The 17,724-nt window shown below is 46.4% G+C and overlaps 1 protein-coding gene across 1 annotated transcript in view; it reads right to left on the bottom strand.

Moving 5' to 3' along the window:
• Positions 1 to 10,486, bottom strand: part of CFAP47 (cilia and flagella associated protein 47) — a 773,444-nt gene extending 762,958 nt beyond the window's left edge. The window contains exon 1 of the mRNA XM_059724382.1: positions 10,325 to 10,486. Coding sequence (XP_059580365.1) covers positions 10,325 to 10,486 — 162 coding nt within the window. The remainder of the gene's footprint in view (positions 1 to 10,324) is intronic.
• Between the last annotated feature and the right edge of the window lie 7,238 nt (positions 10,487 to 17,724).

Genomic DNA, 17,724 nt, shown 5'->3' with positions numbered 1-17,724 from the left:
TTAGGGACCAACCGAATTCAAGGCAGCCGCCCACTGATGTCACAGGCAGAACGCAGGGCCCAGCAGCCAATTCACAGGCAGACTGTGGCAGCCCCCTCTTCACCCCCCCCACACACACCCCTTATTAGCTGAAGTGGGCCTAGTGCACCCCACATCACTGATTGGCTGCAAGGTCTGTCTGTCATGCAGCCTTTCCATCTCACCCCTGTCAATTGATGGAGAGGAGAGGGGCGGGACCACAAGACAGGCAACCCTCAGATACAATCAGTGGCTGAGGCAGGAGCAACCATCTTGCCAGCGGCCCTTTGAGCAGGCAGCCTCCCCTTCCCCTCCCAGCAGGCTGCTGCAAGCACCTGAGAACTTCTGGCTCCCTTCAGGGAGCCAGCATTTTATTTTCAGCAAGTGTTTTGTTTTTCCGTGGATTTTGCAGGCACTGCCTTTCACAAAATCTGCAAAACTGTAATTTCATTAGGTCCCTATTTATGATTACTAGGTTTATCCACCACATGCAACACAATGCACTTGTCTTCTTGAGTCAGAAAACAGGCATCTCTGGTATATTTGCTGCTGCCCAAAAAAACAAGACTGGGGAGAGTGGATCTGCCTTCCTTTTCCAGGAATGAAGAGAGAATGACCCAGGACTCCTTTTCTGTCTCCTGAATAAGGGGGTTGGAAGCTCATCACATAGGTACTGGTTGAAGGCCCTGAAAAGGTAGAATATGCCTCTCCCCTGCCCTTATTCTCTATACAGCCTTCCCCATGGTAGGAGTATGCAGAGCAACTAAGCTAAGTCCCAGCATCCTCCTCATTCCCAGAAGATGAAGTTTGTGATAGCTGAAATTATGTCTGTGTGATAAAGGTGCTTGCTGAAGGCTCTATGAAGAGTAGACCAAGTGTTTTTCTGTATTTGTGTAGATATTAAGCTGTATGTTGTTGCTAAGAGTCTAATTCAAGTTTAAGATGTAGTCAGGCCTTGTATAAAGTAAGGCCTAGTAAATTTAGCAAAGCCTTGAAGTAGTAAGGCCCTGTGGTGTAGTTAAAATTAACCTTATCAAAGGAATGCAGGGCTTGTACTGTTATTAGTCAGTGTAAGGACAGTTGAAGTAAAAGGAAACTGAGTGGCTGTACATTATCAGTGCTGTTCAGAAGCTATAAATTGGCTAAACATCCGGAAATCATTCAGAAGGAAGATACAACTCTGTGAAAAGGATTAGAGAGCTGTTGACCTGGATCAGTGGGCCCATGGATCTCGAGGAGCCCAAGGACTGAATACCAGGGTCCTTCCTGGTACCTCTCCGACAGCGCTGATCGGGGACGCCTGACTTCACTGAATTTGTGGAAAGAGAAACTTGTTGCACATCAGGCATCAGAGGGGACTGCCAATAAGTTGCCAACGTGAATTGTTCTTGTCTGTCATTGTTTGTCTTGTTACTACATGTAGTTGTGTTTTTGTTAAGTCAATAAACCTATCTTACCTTTCTACCCTCGACCATACTCTCAATTCCAAACCCTCCGCAGGCGGCTGGGACAGAAGTTAGTTTGAGAGCTGATATTATCACATTGGCATTTGTCTAGGGACACTTCTGGGATTTTCTACCCTTCATCTTTTCCTATTGGCTTCTGTCTCATTGATTTCTGGTAAATCTATCAAGCGCAGAAATCATTGAGTTGCATCTTACCAAATGCTTGTTCCTAAACACTGAGTCACATCAGTAGTTTTTAAATTTAGTGTGCCCATTTGGGTTTTAGAAATGTATACAGATGATTTTTTTTTTTTTTTAACTGTTACATATTTTTTTTCCATTTCTTAATTTTTATCATTTTAGGAAACTAAGGCACAAAAAGGAAGCTTATAAGTGGAAACTTGGACAAATAAATAGGATCGGGCACGTTTGGACAAAAATAGGATTGCTCAGGCATGCAAGGATGAAGTCGGGAAATCCAAAGTACAACTGGAGCTGGTAACAAGAAGGGTTTCTATAAATATGTTGGTAGCAAGAGAAAAATCAGGAAAAGTGTGGGTCCCTTACTAAATGGGGGAAGCAACCTTGTGACAGACTATACAGAAAAGGCTGAAGTGCTCAATGCCACCTTCACCTCAGTCTTCACAGGCAAGGTCAGCTCCTAGACTACTGCACCGGGCAGCACAGTTTGGGGAGGAGGAGAGCAGCCAACATTGGCAAAAGAACAGGTTAGGGACTATTTAGAAAAGTTAGACATATACAAGTCTATGCGGCCAGATGGGATGCACCCAAGGTGCTTAGGGAGTTGGCTGATGAGACTGCAGAGCCACTGGCCATCATCTGAAAAGTCATGGTGATCTGGAGAGGTGCCGAATTACTGGAAAAGGGCAAACATAGTGCCCATATTTAAGAAAGGGAAAAAGGAAGAATCAGAGAACTGCAGATCAGTCAGCCTCACCTCACTCCCTGGAAAAATCATGGAGCAGATCCTCAAGGAATCCATTTCTAAGCACTTGGAGAAAAAGAAGGTGATTAGGAACCAGAGGTGCACTGATACAATCGGTCCGATGTCAGATCGGCACCGATATAAAGAAAATTGATTATATTGGAAATACGCCTGATATGGTCGATAATTTGACCAATAAATGCCCATGTATGGAGAGGAAGGGGAGTGTAGCCCTCATGCTCCGGGAAGACCCCAGTGCAGCCCTGACTCCAGGCCCAGCCTGCAGCTGCAACCCCCCTACCTTTCCCCAAGCAGATCTGCATCACATGCCCCCCGCTCACCCGGGGTGCATGCAGCAGTGGGAGACTCTCCCACCCCCCAGACAAACTGCAGCTCCAGCCTGTGCCCTGGAAATTGGATGTCAGTTAATATACCTCCTTAAAAATTAATATACCTCCTTTTTGGTGTCAGTTAATATACCTCCTTAAAAATTGGCTATTGGTATCAGTCCCCAAAATCTCTATCAGTGCACCCCTATTAGGAACAGTCAGCATGGTGTCACAACCCAAAGTTGTGGTTTTTTGTTTGTGTGCGCTTCGGCACTGCTAAATTATTTTCCCTCCAACTGTAGCTTTCTTTGCACGATAGAGTTCTCTGCTGCGAGAGAGAACTCTGGTGAAACGGGGGATTTCCCGCCAAATTACAGCTTCTTTGCAGGGTGCATTTCTTTTGCATACTAGTGATGCACGTTGCAAAGGAGTTCCCGCCATTTGTATTTGGATTCACGCCACATTATTGGCCAGTTCCAAATGTAGGCACATGTGGCGGCTAGCTATTGGCTTGCTAGCCGTACAAAAGGCTTGGGTAGTTTCCGCCCAAGTCGGAGAGGGAGAGGGAGAGAGAGAGAAAAAACTGGAAAGAGAGATAGAACTCACCAGGAGGAGGAGGCTTCGTACTGTGTGAAGATCTCCAAGCGCTGCAGACCCTTGCGGACCCAACGTGCCTCTCTCAAGCTTAATAACCGAACCCGCGGAACTTTCGCTTCTAGCCTCTCCCCGTCACCGATCGCAATCCAAGACGTATCCCTTTCCTGTAAACCCAATTTTCGAACCCACGGAGCCTAAACAACTACAACTCCGGGGGACCAGGGAACTGAACCAAACCTACGGAGCCTAAACAACTCCGTGGGAGCAACCGAATTTGTCATAGTCCTCTAGCGAGGATTTAAGCGGGAGCTGCGCCTGGAAACCTGTCCAGCCTACACCACTACCATTTTTGGGTGTAAGTAAACAATCTTTTCAATCAACCACTACACGTTTGTGACTAATTCTAGCTCGCCACCGGTTTTCTCCAACCCTGCGTGCCCGGGCTGCTGGCCACAGCCCGCGTGCGCAAAAGACGGGCCGCGGATCGCCCCCCCACCCCGACTCGCACTTGGCGGCGGGATCGGGGCCCAGCCCACACACATGGATTCACCAATGGCAAGTCATGCCTGACCAACCTGATTGCTTTTTATAGTGAGATGGCTGGCTCTGTGGGTGTGGGGAAACCAGTGGATGTGGTATATCTTGATTTTAGCAAGGCTTTTGACATGTCTCCCACAACATTCTGACAGGCAAGCTAAGGAAGTATAGGCTGGATTCATGGCCTGTAAGGTAAATAGAAAACTGGCTGGAGCATCAGGCTCAGAGAGTAGTAATCAATGGCTCGATATCTATTTGGCAGGGGGTATCACATGGAGTGCCCCAGGGGTGGGTCCTGGGGCCAGTTTTTGTTCAATGTCTTTATCAACAACCTGGAAGATGGCATAGAATGCATCCTCAGCAAGTTTGCAAATGACATCAAGCTGCGGGGAGTAGTAGGGTAGGGCTAGGATTCAGAGAGACCTAGACAAATTAGACCATTGGGCCAAAAGAAATCTCACGAGGTTCAACAAGGACAAGTGCAAAGTCCTGCACTTAGAATGGAACAATCCCATGCACCATTACATTTTGGGGGCTGACTGGCTTGGCAGCAGCTCTGCAGAAAAGTACCTGGGGGTTACAGTGGACAATAAGTCAAATATGAGCCAACCGTGTGCCCTTGTTGCAAAGAAGGCTAACGGCATACTGGGCTGCATTGGTAGGTGTGTTGCTAGTAGGGCAAGAGAAGTGATTATTCCCCTCTATTCAGCACCGATGAGGCCACATCTGGAGTACTGTGTTCAGTTTTGGTCCCCCCCACTACAGAAAGGATGTGGGCAAATTGGAGAGTCCAGCAGAGAGTGATAAAAATGGTGAGGGGCTGGGGCACATGACTTATGAGGAAAGACTGAGGGAACTGGGCTTATTTAGTTTAAAGAAGACGACACTGAGGGGATTTAATTGCAGCCTTCAACCACCTGAAGGGGGTTCAAAAGAGGATGAAGGTAGACCAGGTGGCAGATGACAGAAGAAGGAGCAATGGTCTCAAGTTGCAGTGAGGGAAGTTTAGGCTAGGTATTAGGAAGAACTTTCTCATTAGGAGGGTAGTAAAGCACTTGAACAAGTTACCTAGAGAGGTTGTAGAATGTCCATTCAGAGAGCTTTTTAAGGGCCTGGTGGACAAATCCCTGGCTGGGATGATCTAGTTGGGGGTGATCCTGCTTTGAGCAAGGGGTTGGAGTAGATGACCTCCTGAGGTCCCTTCCAACCCTCATTTTCTATGATTCTAAATGTGCACAGTGTGTGATGTGCCTGATGCATATTTAAGCCTTCTGCTAGGTTTGGTGGAGCAGCAAGTAAGTATGCTTTAATTTTAGTACTTTGTGCAATGCAGCTCCTCTCAAGAGTCAGAATAAAAATCTGTTTAAATTAAACTGCCATGCAGATTCATTATGTGCAAGGGAAATATGAATATTTCATAATAACCAACTATAAAATATGTAGAAAAATGCTTTGTTAGCTATATTCCCATAGATGGCATTACTTGGTCATGCATATTAGAAGCTAAAGGAGCTGAATAAGGAAAGTTATTTACCATTACCTGAGGTTTTGCTTTTAATATACTGCCTCAGAAAAATCTCCATTTTAGGAGTGCTTTCCATTCCTAAGTCAGGTAACCACTGACAGCAGTGAAAGCCATGGGGGAGTTAGAAAGGGGTAGAAAAGACCATTCTGAAACTGAATACATAAAATTGACTTTTCTAACTTTATCATCCTCCAGGTCCTCCCCCTTTCATGGAACGTAATTAAAGCACTAAGCATCAGATAGGCTATATCAGTACAAATTTGTGGCAGCAGTATATTCACAGGACTCAAATTATTAGTGAGTGACCTTCTTTTCTCCTTCATGAAATTACCTTGGACTTTCCAGTTTAAGAAACCAGAACGTAACAAAACACATCACAGACCAAATTTCAATCTAATAGCTACCATAATAGCTGTGCTTCTGTGATCCATCATGGATCACTAAGCCCAAGACAAAGGCACTGTCTTTTGACAGGATGTATCTATAAAACAAATCTCCAGATGAAATCAGCTAAATCTAGTGTTTAATCATCTCTGGAAATATAACCAAGTCTTTCTTTCTCAGAGTCTTCCACAAGTGACACTCAACTTGAACACTTCCATCCAAACAAACTTTTTCCCAGTATGACCCGATAAAACACCAAAGATTCCAATCTTCACCATTATTAATCAGTCTTATATGAAAGACATTTGACTAACTCAATGACACACAACAATAAATAATTGCGAAAGGAAGAGATTTCACACAACTGTGTCCATTTTTATTATCTTCAAACAAAACCATCTTAGACTTTTTGTTTCCCAAAAGCCAGAAATCAACTGACTTTATTTATGGCACAGTGTGACTAATCAGGTAATAATAAATGTTGTTCAGACTTGCAGTCCATGTAACCTGGGTTTATTCCATTATTCAAGATGCTGGGGAGAAGACCTGTAGCGAAATAAATTGATCTAAGTGGAACAGAATCACTATTAGGGGCAAAAAGTTCAGCTGTGGCTAGCTGGAAAGCTGCTTTATAATTGTGAAATGATAATGGATAAGGAAAGTCAGCTTTAGAGATGTTCTAGCAGGCATTATGGTCACCATTTGTGACAACCAGAACCAGAGGGATTAATAAGCAATAAATATGTGCTTCTTGGAGGCATTTGGTATTTTGCCTAATAGGTAATATTAGCTAATATAAAATTTTAAGTTCGTAACCCACAAATGTAACTTGTCTGTCATAAGTTTAACCAAAATGATAAAACTAACTGTTTGTATTAATCGTGGAACTGACTGGGCCCCAAAGGCAAAGCTGTAGCTGCAAGATTAGCTGACCTAACTGTTTTTGCTCAGGGTTCAGCCTTGACGATAAAAACTGGATCCAACCTCCTGGCACACCCAACACATTCCAGGAAAGCATGTCCCAAGAAAGCATATTCAGAGAAACCTAAAAGGGCTGGGCTTAGGCGGAGTAATGTCAATTTCAAACCTAAAGGTTCTGCATTGTAATTGGCTTATTGGATAAACCCGAGCCTAGGTAGTAACCTTTTATGATAATTTTTAACACCTTTTAATCCCATAGGGTAACAGCTATAGGGCAAGATTGTGAGTGGCTCTAAAGCCAACAGATTAGCATAAGACTAGGTATAAAAAGCACATCATCAGGTGACCAGAAGAAAGGAAGGAACAGAACGATCACTGCTGTTCCAAGCCCAGACTCCGGACTCCCGGTTTGAGTGAGGATCGGATTCTGATCAAGGGATTTTCCCCGGTAATCTCTCCGACAGCGTCGATCAGGGACACCTGACTTCGCTGGAATCACTTGGCATCAAGGGACTGCCGATAAGTTGCCAACCCATGTTTGTCTATCTGTTGTTTTGAACAGCCCAGTGGCTGATACCCTCACAGTACCCAGGTGGCCTGCGAATGAATTGATCCATCTATCTGTTGTTATTATCTGTTATTATTTACTATTAGCTCTCTAATACTGCATTATCTGCTTATCGCATTTATCTTTCTGTTAACTGTTGTGTGTAAGCTATAATAAATTTGCCTTTGCTTCACTCCCAACTTTGCCTCCTCCATCCAAAACTGAACTGAACAGCCCAGTGGCTGATACCCTCACAGCACCTAGTTGGCCTGCAATAGAATTGATACACTCAGTGCCCAGCTGGTCTGTGACAACCTTTCTACCAATATCCCTCCAGCAACCTAACAAGTCTCCTTGTAGTAGCTTAAAAAGAATCGATGCTGCATTTACTCAAATCTAAGAGGTGTGTTCCCCCCCCCCCCAGTCAGCATAGGGAGAAAAGGCTCTTCATCTTAGATTTGTGTAGGTATGTGCAGGGAGGGGAGGCAGGGGGATGGGCAGGCAGCTGCTCTGACTCTGACTCTGGTTCTGAGCCTGGGTTGAGGTCAGTCAGCCAACACAGCAGCCTCCTGCTCCCTCTACTTGCTCTCTGAAGCTTCTCACCCCATTACTGTCAGGTGTAGCTAGACTCTGGCTTGGACTGGATTCCCTTCCAGGTATGGAGCACAGGGAAACTCCATTCCCTGCCTGGCCAATTAGCAATCCACCACTGCTGCATGCCCCAACAAGAGCTGTGCTCCAGGACCTGACACGGAAGACAGCCTGAGCAGCAACTGATAGTAAAGGGCAGGGGAAGAGAGGTAGCAACTGTGGGGAGTGGATCAGGGAAGAAACGGGCAGAGATTATAGGGAGGGGGTCATGAGCAGAGACTGTGGGGAGCTGGGGGTGGGAGGAGGCAAGTGGCAGGGGGGACAAGAAGGCTGCAGGGGAAGGTGAGGCAGAGGGCAAGGGGGCCACCTGACCCCACCCAGCCACTGCTTACCCTGCTGTACCAGTGTGGGGAGGAAACAAACGAAGATAACCCTCCAATAACTAGATTCTATACCTGGAAAATTATAACAAATAAATTTCCATATACAGAATCTAATTAATGAGGGGTTGTCTTAGATTCAAGGAAATATGGTATATAGAGATGAAGCACCCTTCCTTTCTCCAAAGAAGGAACATTTACAAAAGAAGGAAGAATGGAAGCTTTTAAAAAAAGAACAGCAGATCTTTCAAGTCTCCAATGAAGCAGATAAGAGAATTCAAGTTCAATACTGCTAAATTTTTCAAAGAACCTTGCAAAGAAAAGGAAAATAGGGAAAAAAGCATGAGCAGTATTCACTGATAAAAAAAGAAAAAGATCCTGACTGATCTTGGCACCCTCACTGCTCTGGAACAAGAATTAAGATTTGTGAGGTGAGGTAATATCTTTGATTGCACCAGTTGTATAGTTAGGTGAGAGCTTGGATAAGCTTTCAGGCACAAAATGCATTGAGCTGATCTAGTTGGGGGAAAAAAAAATGGTCCAAAGTTCATATTTCTTTAAACGGTCGCATACACTTACAGGGAACTTTAGAAAAATAATAAAAGCTCTCCGACACCCCAGGTTTGCAACAGGCAGTTTCATCCAGATCTGTGGTTCTCAACCTTTTTAGACTCAAGGCAGCCCTTCACAGATGCAAGACCCACCTCAGAAAATACCAGCTTTGAGTTTTCACTTGTTCTTTGACTACAGGAAACTACTGAAGCCTTCTTCTATTGCATAGAACTCAGAAAACCCACTGCAGGGTAGAGCAGTTTTTGACACACTGGTTTCCTACTCAGGGGTAGATCCAAGCAGGAGTGCAGAAGTGGAGTTGCACCCTCCTTTTGATTCCTGCTCCTTCCAAACTTTAAAATAAACTGCCTAGGAAGGGCAGTGTTATTTCTATTCAGGTAGTGCTGAGAGAGAGTTCATTGACATCATAAATTATCATCCCCCTAATTCCTGTTACTCTTTCCACTCCACATGTGTTAAAAACCCTCTCTACTTCTTAATGGTTCTGATGTTACATTATTCAAATTATCCTTTCTTCTGAAAGGTTGCTATTAGCCATACCTAGTAAAGTCTCTCTTGTATTTTACAGCCCTGCAGACTGATTTTGAGCTCTAGTTAAAACCTTAACTCAGGTGTGGTAATAGTAACCCAGGTGTTCAAAGGACTGACAGCTGAAGGAACTGTCAAGACACTCACAAAGGCTAGCTTTTTGCTTTATGAAGCTAAATAAGAGTCATACATTTAAATAACACCACTACAGGACTAGTGACACAGCATCCTTTATTTTTTTTTTTTTGCCTAGTTTCCCATGTTTTTTAAAGTACACTCTCTCTCTCTACCAAATTAGTGCACATTCCAATAGCTATATTTGCTTTTTTTCTTTCATCTTAAACTGAAAAATAAAACATGAGCCCTTTCTCATAGTAATACAGCTTCTAGTTTCTCTCTAATTGGAGAAAAATGTGGTTGTATTACAAGCGAGGCTGCCCCCCCCCCACCCCTTTTTGTAAAACCCCAGCTCCTCCCATTCCTATTTTTGAAATCTCTGGGTTTCTCCTGTAAGCACATGTAAGAGCCCCCCCGGAACACTGCCCACGTCCCAAGCCCCACCCCACCCCACTAGAACCCTACACCTCTCCCCCCCCCCCCTCTAGAACGCTCGGCTGGCTCCGCCCTGCTCCCAGCCCCACCCCCTGAGTTGGAACGCTCCGCCCATCCCCACACCCCCATGTGGCACGCTCCGCCCACTTCCCGGGCTCTAGGGTTGAAACGCTCCGCCCATCCCTCAGGCCCCGCCCATCCCATTTGAAACATTCCTACCAGGCCCGCCCACATTTGGAACGCTCCGCCCACCCCAGGCCCCGCCCCCGCTTACAACACCCGCCCCGCCCCTACCGGCTGAAACGCTGCGTCCATTCCGCCCAGACCCCGCCTCCGGGGTTGAAACGCTCCACCCATTCTGCAGGCCCCGCCCCCGGTTGGAAGCTCCGCCCATCCCCAGGCCCCTAGTGGGCACGCGCCCCTTACCCCCCTGCGGCTCCTCGGCACTCACTTGCGGCTGGCGCGGCTGCAGCAGCCGGAGGCGGCGGGTCCCTGCCTGCAGGTTCTGGACGCACAACTGCGCCCGGTAGCGGCCGCCGGGCACCGCGTCCGGGAAGCGCAGCTCGGCCGGGCACACGCGCAGCCCGGCCACGTCCCGCCCCGGCCCCGCCATGGCGCTGCCACCCGGCACCCGCCCCCACCACCACCGGCGGCGTCCCTGTCTCCTAGCAACGCGGCGCGCGCGGGTGCTGAGGCAGGAAGGGGCGTGGGGAGCCGGCGCGCGCGTGCCGCGGCAACGCCAGCCGGGCAACCAGCGCCGCCGTCCGATTGGAAGCGAGGGAGAGCCCGCGGTCTCCAAGCCAGCCAATAAGAGAAAAAAAGAGGGGGTGTCGAAGCCAGCTAATAGGGGGAGGGGGGACTCCGAGCCAGCCAACTGGAGGAGAAAACACAGGGCAGGAGGAAAGGTTGGCCCCTCCCCTCCTCCAGGTGTGAGCTGTGGAGCTGGAGGGTGGTGCGTCCTGGGGGAGGGGCTGCTGCTTCTGCCACTTGCAAGCCCTTGGGAGCAGTCCTCTGGGAGCCCCAGGAGGAGCCTTTGGTCTACTTTCAGGTGCTGCTTTGGGTCCTGCTTGGTTTCACCTATGTTAAAAGCAGGTGCTCGGTGCAAAGCCCCAGGGGCACAAGGGTTTTTGAAGGACCCAGCCAGAGAAAGCTGATCAATGCCACTCTGGCCTTTCCACCACTTCCCTAGCACGCGCTGAGGAGAAGAGGAAAGCCCTGGGGGTGGAAGGGATTCAGCCAGTTCTGTGGATCAATTGAAAATCACCTGCAGACCACAGTCAGTGTTGCCTCTCCCACAGGGCTACAGCCCAGGTGACTAGGACTTTGTGCTGGTCTATTCCATTTGTCAAGAGCAATAAGGCAGGCTCCTCTCTCTAGCTGTAGCTGACAGTCACCCTGGGCCTGGAGCAGTGGGATGGACATCCAGCCTCCTGGGTTCCTTCCAGCCCCACTTTTCCTCTGTTTCTACGGAACAAAAAGGTGCCATGTCCGGCACCAAGGGAAGCCTCCAGCACTGCGCAGGGCTGCATCTCAGTGACATAACTAGGGTGGGCAAGAGGGGCACCCCCGTCAGGCATCAAGTTAAGATGGGCACCATCAGCGCCACTGCAGGGTTCAGACCATGGCAGCATACCCACGCTGGGAGCTCCTAGACAGTGCCCAGCTGCTGTCACTTTCAGAACAACAGCTGAGGTGGGCAGAGCACAGGTGAAGGCAGCAGCAACTCAGCCATGGGCTGGACTGTGTCAAGAGTTCCCAGCATAAATAAGGCTGTTGCTCCTCCACATCCCACATGTGGAAGACATAATCTACCCCTGCTTTTGGAACCCATGTCCTGCCCGTTAGGAGGTCCAAGGAGGCGATCCTCCCCCTCTGTGCAACACTGGTCAGGCCGCAGTTGGGAGTACTGTGTCCAGTTCTGGGCGCCGCACTTCAGGAGGGATGTGGACAGCATGGAGAGGGTCCAGAGTAGGGCCCTAGCATGATCAGGGGGCAGCAGGGCAGGTCCTACGAGGAGAGGCTACAGGACCTGAACCTGTTCAGCCTCCACAAGAGAAGGCTGAGGGGGGATCTGGTGGCCATCTATAAACTTGGAACAGGAGAGTCCCTGTTTCCCCTGAGCACCACCAAGAGTAACAAGGAATAATGGCCAGAAGTTGACTGAGAGTAGATTCAGACATCAGGAGGCACTACTTCACAGTCAGGGCAGCTAGGATCTGGAACCAACTTCCAAGGGAAGTGGTGCTCACCCCTACTCTGGGGGTCTTCAAAATGAGGCTAGACCTCCTCGTTTGACCCCAGCATCCTTTCCTGCCATGGCAGGGGGTCGGACTCGATGATCTGCTCAGGTCCCTTCCGACCCTACCAACTATGACACTATGAGAATTTGCACTTCTATTCCCCGCCACCCCCGCCCCGCCCTGAAATGGGCCCTCCCTGCCATGCTCTCCCACAGGGCACCAGTGCTGCTTGTTATGCCACTGCTGCCTTTTCATGTTAAATGCACCTCTGACAAAATTGTGCGCCGTCACAAACTTCAGGTATCTCGTGCTACCTGGTATTGAAAGCGAATGTTATTGAATTGTTTAATCTAATTTGTTGTCTGGGCCAGTGTGCTGATCATTTACATGTTCCCCTTTTCCTATAAACAATAGCAACCCCCTCCCCCCCACCAATAAAACCAGGGCCCTAACAACTCCACTTGATGAAAAACCCAATATCCACAAGGTGTGTGATCCTACGCTAGCAAGTCATTGCATATATTTACTAAGTAGCAAAAAACAGATGTGTTCATAAAGCAAGGTACTTCTCTCACTGTGCCTTCTTATTCTGTGTGTAAGAAGTAAAATGAAGTTGACAAGTATCCTACTCCTAGCCAGACTCCTAATAAGATTATGGTCAGTTTTACTTTAGTGTCTCAACACAACACAACAGAGGAGACAGGCACAGCGGGGGAAAGCAACTCATACTGCATGCATACAGAAAGTTACTAAGGCTAAAAGCAATTGCAGGTGGCCAAAAAGTGAAACCTAAGACTTGTTTATTCTTTGAGGTCACAAATATGAGCCTAAAACCTAGTCATCTTTCCAGGGAAAATATGAGGAGATTCAAAAGACTGCAGACCACAGATTTTTTTTTATAAAAAATTCTGAAATTTTCAGGATTGTTATTTTGCCTTGTTTTTTTAGGATGAGTGAATGGGAGGAAAGCCTTTGTCTTTGAGTATGGTGTGGGCTATTCAGAATTTGGGTGGTCTTTTATTAGAATGTCAAGTGTTATATTTGAATTTGTAGAGTGAAAAGGACTTTAACATTCAAGTATCCAGACTAAAACCTAATCAAGTAAAGGGCACAAGTTCTCTGGCAGACTATCCGAAACTCTTTGGGCACATGCCCACATGCAGAGGTGTGCATTTCAAGGGGCACAAAAAGAAGCAGCACAAAAAACATGCCCCTGGCATGTGAGCTCTGGCATGCACCAAATTGTCTCAGGTCGGGTAGGGGAGGCTGGGATCAAAGCCTTTGTTGACCTTAGTAGCCCTACTTAGAGTCCTGGGGTCCTCCCAGGCAGCAGCAGCAGTGAACCAGGCACACAGTGCCTGGCCAGCAGCCAGAGCATGGCTCTGGATGGCTAGACTCCATTTCTGGTGGTGCGTGCTGTTATTACATGCACCATGGTACTTTTTGTGGCAGTTTTTTATTTTGATACTGGGGAATCCCAGTATCAAATTTTGGCACCATACTGCATTTTGCAGCACCACAAACAGGTTTGAGGCACCGCAAACTGCATGTGCACACTCATCTGGATGAGCCTTTTGGTTTTGGTACCACTGACTGCATTTGCTTTACAAAGAAGTAAAATTGAGAGAAATCGCCTCATTTAATGGTTCTGCACCACTGCCATTTCACTTGAAAGCTGAGAAGATTCCCATGGGAGATGTCAAATCCTTAATAGAAAGTCTTCTGCAAAATCAAAGAATGCAAGATCATATATGTTCAAGGTAAAAACCAATGCATTTATGCTTTACAGCAAATATTTTGAAAACAATTTTAAAAGGTTTTCATTTACATTCTTTGGAGGATTTTTTTCGCTTTTTTCTTTCATATACCAACTGTTTTTCCAGCGGTAACATTTTTCCAGAAGTACCTCTTTACTTCACTTTTTCTTCCTTTGCTTCTCAAGTAGACTTTTCATGTTTTGCTTTCCCTAGCCCCGCTTTGAATCCAGCTTGCCCACGTATTAAAACAACTAGTTTTAATAAATATTACGAGTTGTTTAATAAAGCACTTGGTAATACCTATCCTAAAGCAAAAATCAACAGAGCATTAATATGTAAGGGTAAACAAAATTAGACAAATTATACAAGGGGCTGGAATTTTTTTCAAGGACAAGTTAGATAAATATCTGTCAGAAATGGTTTAGATATAGCAAAATCTTGCCTTTCAAGCAGTGAATAAACCACATGCTTTCTTGAGATCCCTTCCAGCTCTAATTCTTTGATTCTGTGATTACACACCCACACTAAAAACTCTCTCTTTCTACAGCTCACAAGTGACTGAGGAAGTACCACTGAATACATCATTTTAAAAAGTTTTGCCGCAAGTTTCATCGCAATCTTTACAGTAAAGTTTTAAAAATCTTTTTAAATAAACACCGTTAATCTACCTCTGAATGTTTTAGTACCTCCTATCTTTTATATATCAGATTTCTGGACCTGAAATTTGCTAAATAATCCTAGCTGAGGATTTTGGTCCCAAAGCCAAGATAGCTCTCTTCCCCCCCCACCCCCCCCCCTTCACTTAATAGAAAGATTTAGTTTGTTTAGGGTGGAACAGTCCTAAGAGGGCTCATCTACATGTGCAATTAAGGTGCATGAATAAACTCCCAGGGTTATTGCTCTGGAGTTTATTGCTTCAGGGCACACTGTCTTCCCATGAACCTGAGACCACAGCATATTGAGCCAGGTCAGAGCAGCCCCAACTGGCAAGGGGCCCATGGGGTCAGCCTTCCAGCCTGGGACTGCTCCCCCTAGTTCACTGTGCTGAGGAGGGGCTGGCTGAGGCATAAGGGGTGCTTCAGTGTGGTGCTAGCCAGCAGGCAGCCCCCACACTGAAGCACCCTCCCTTCCCAGCCAGCCAGGGCAGCATCTACACATGTGTTGCTGCAGAGTAAAAAGCTCTGCAACAGAATTGTACTTGTAAATACAAGCATGATCCTGCTGCAGAGTAAATTAGTTTACTCCAGCCCAATAGGGGCACACGTGTAGACATGCAACATTCACTGCACAGCTAAGTAGTCTACTGCACAGTAAATGTCTCGTGTAGATGCCCTGCCCCACCCCCACGTGTAAATGTATGTTGGGAACAAGGCCAATACAAAAGTAACCAGAGAATCAGGGAGCCATAAAGTACCCAATACTTACCATAAAGTACCCAAATTATGCTGAGGGGAAGCCAGCACAGGTTCATAGCAGGTAGATCATGCCTGACTAATCTAGTCTCTTTTTATGACCAGGTTACAAAACGCCTGGACGCAGGAGTAGGGGTTGACGTCATATACTTAGACTTCAGGAAGGCCTTCGATACGGTATCCCACACCATACTGGTGAACAAGTTAAGAGGCTGTGACTTAGATGACTACACGGTGCGGTGGGTGGCAAATTGGCTACAGGGTCGCACCCAGAGAGTCGTAGTGGATGGGTCGGTATCAACCTGGAAGGGTGTGGGCAGTGGGGTCCCACAGGGCTCAGTCCTTGGACCGATACTCTTCAATATCTTCATCAGCGACTTGGACGAGGGAGTGAAGTGTACTCTGTCCAAGTTTGCGGATGATACAAAAATGTGGGGAGAAGTAGACACACCAGAGGGCAGAGAACAACTATAAGCAGACCTGGACAGGTTGGACATATGGGTGGAAACAACAGAATGCAATTCAACAAGGAGAAATGCAAAGTGCTACACTTAGGGAGGAAAAATGTCCAGCACACCTACTGCCTAGGAAATGACCTGCTTGGTGGCATGGAAGCGGAAAGGAATCTTGGAGTCCTAGTGGACTCCAACATGAACATGAGTCGTCAGTGTGACGAAGCCATCAGAAAAGCCAATGGCACTTTATCGTGCATCAGCAGATGCGTGACAAACAGATCCAAGGAGGTGATACTTCCCCTCTATTGGGTACTGGTCAGACCGCAGTTGGAATACTGCATTCAATTTTGGGTGCCACACTTCAAGAGAGATGTAGATAACCTGGAGAGGGTCCAGAGAAGGGCCACTCCTATAATTAAGGGCTTGCAGGCCAAGCCCTATGAGGAGAGACTGGGGCACCTGGACCACTTCAGCCTCCGCAAGAGAAGGTTGAGAGGCGACCTTGTGGCTGCCTATAAGTTCATCATGGGGGCACAGAAGGGAATTGGTGAGGTTTTATTCACCAAGACGCCCCCGGCGGTTACAAGAAATAATGGCCACAAGCTAGCAGACAGCAGATTTAGACTGGACATTAGGAAGAACCTTCTTCACAGTTAGAGTGGCCAAGGTCTGGAACAGGCTCCCAAGGGAGGTGGTGCTCTCCCCTACCCTGGGGGTCTTCAAGAGGAGGTTGGATATGCATCTAGCTGGGGTCACCTAGACCCAGCAATCTTTCCTGCCTATGCAGGAGGTCGGACTCGATGATCTATTGAGGTCCCTTCCGACCCTAGAATCTATGAATACCTTCCCATCCCTACCCCTTTCCACTGTGGGATACACAACAAAAACTAGATATGTTGGACCGTACTATGTTATGGGCCTATTTTCTAAATTGTAAATTCTTCAGAAAGCCAAAAGCAACTGCATGTAATGTGTATCCCCACACACAGTGCTAGCACTAACCAAGTCATCTGTTTAATTGGCAAATACAATACAGCCCTAAATTCAAGGTTTCTATGATTCATTAAAATGCTCTATTTGACAACGCCTATGCAACAAAAAGGATAGCAGTAATTGAAATAATTAAACTGATTTGCACAAATGAAGACTTCATGAGTCATGAAACAGAAATCTGAACCCAAGGGAGCTGTTGCATGAACTGTGAATGTTCTCATATTGATTCTTCTTTGGAAGTGACAAAGATACATAGGATATCCTGCAGTGAAATAGGATGATGCTAAAGTAGTTGAAATGTACGCACCTTCAAATCAACTTTTGAAGTAAGGAACAGATTAAGTACAATAATAATACAAATAACATTTACTAATACACTGGGTCTCTTCATATTTAGCACAGCAAATAGCATCTGTCCCTCCCACTATACTCAGTGCGCAATGAGAAAATTCAGCATTGCCAACCTGGGCCTTTACTCTCCCCAAATCTCTTCATTAATACAATTAGTATTCAATATTTGCCATAATTGATATTTTGGGGGCTTAAATAGTTGGGGAGTTTAAAAGTTGAACGGTAAATTAGATAGGTTTAGTTATTTTAATTACATATTTACCTTTAATAGACCATTCTATTTTTTCAAATTGCTTGTGAGTGAGACGTTTTTCTTTTAGCACCCTCAGTGGCGTGGGTTTTCCTAGAATTTTAGGTGGGAGCTCAAGCCATCCCCCCACCCCAATTTGGACCAGGTCCTTGTATTGCCCCCAGGGCCTGGAAGAAGGGTTACATGTATATGGCTTAATATCTTGTTTGTTTTTTAGACACTTTGTACTGAGCCAATCAGAGCATTAAGCTGTCATCAGTAACACCTAAGTCTTCTTTTGATTGATCACATTCACTACACAGCCCAATGTTGTGTCTTAAATTGTTCCTTTTGATGTGCATTACTTTAACCTCCTCTGCACTTACTTTCATCTTCTATCACATTTCCCAATAG

Source organism: Alligator mississippiensis, chromosome 1 (assembly GCF_030867095.1).
Source record: "Alligator mississippiensis isolate rAllMis1 chromosome 1, rAllMis1, whole genome shotgun sequence".
Classification (NCBI taxonomy): domain Eukaryota; kingdom Metazoa; phylum Chordata; order Crocodylia; family Alligatoridae; genus Alligator; species Alligator mississippiensis.
This window is presented reverse-complemented; position numbering and strand designations above follow the sequence as displayed.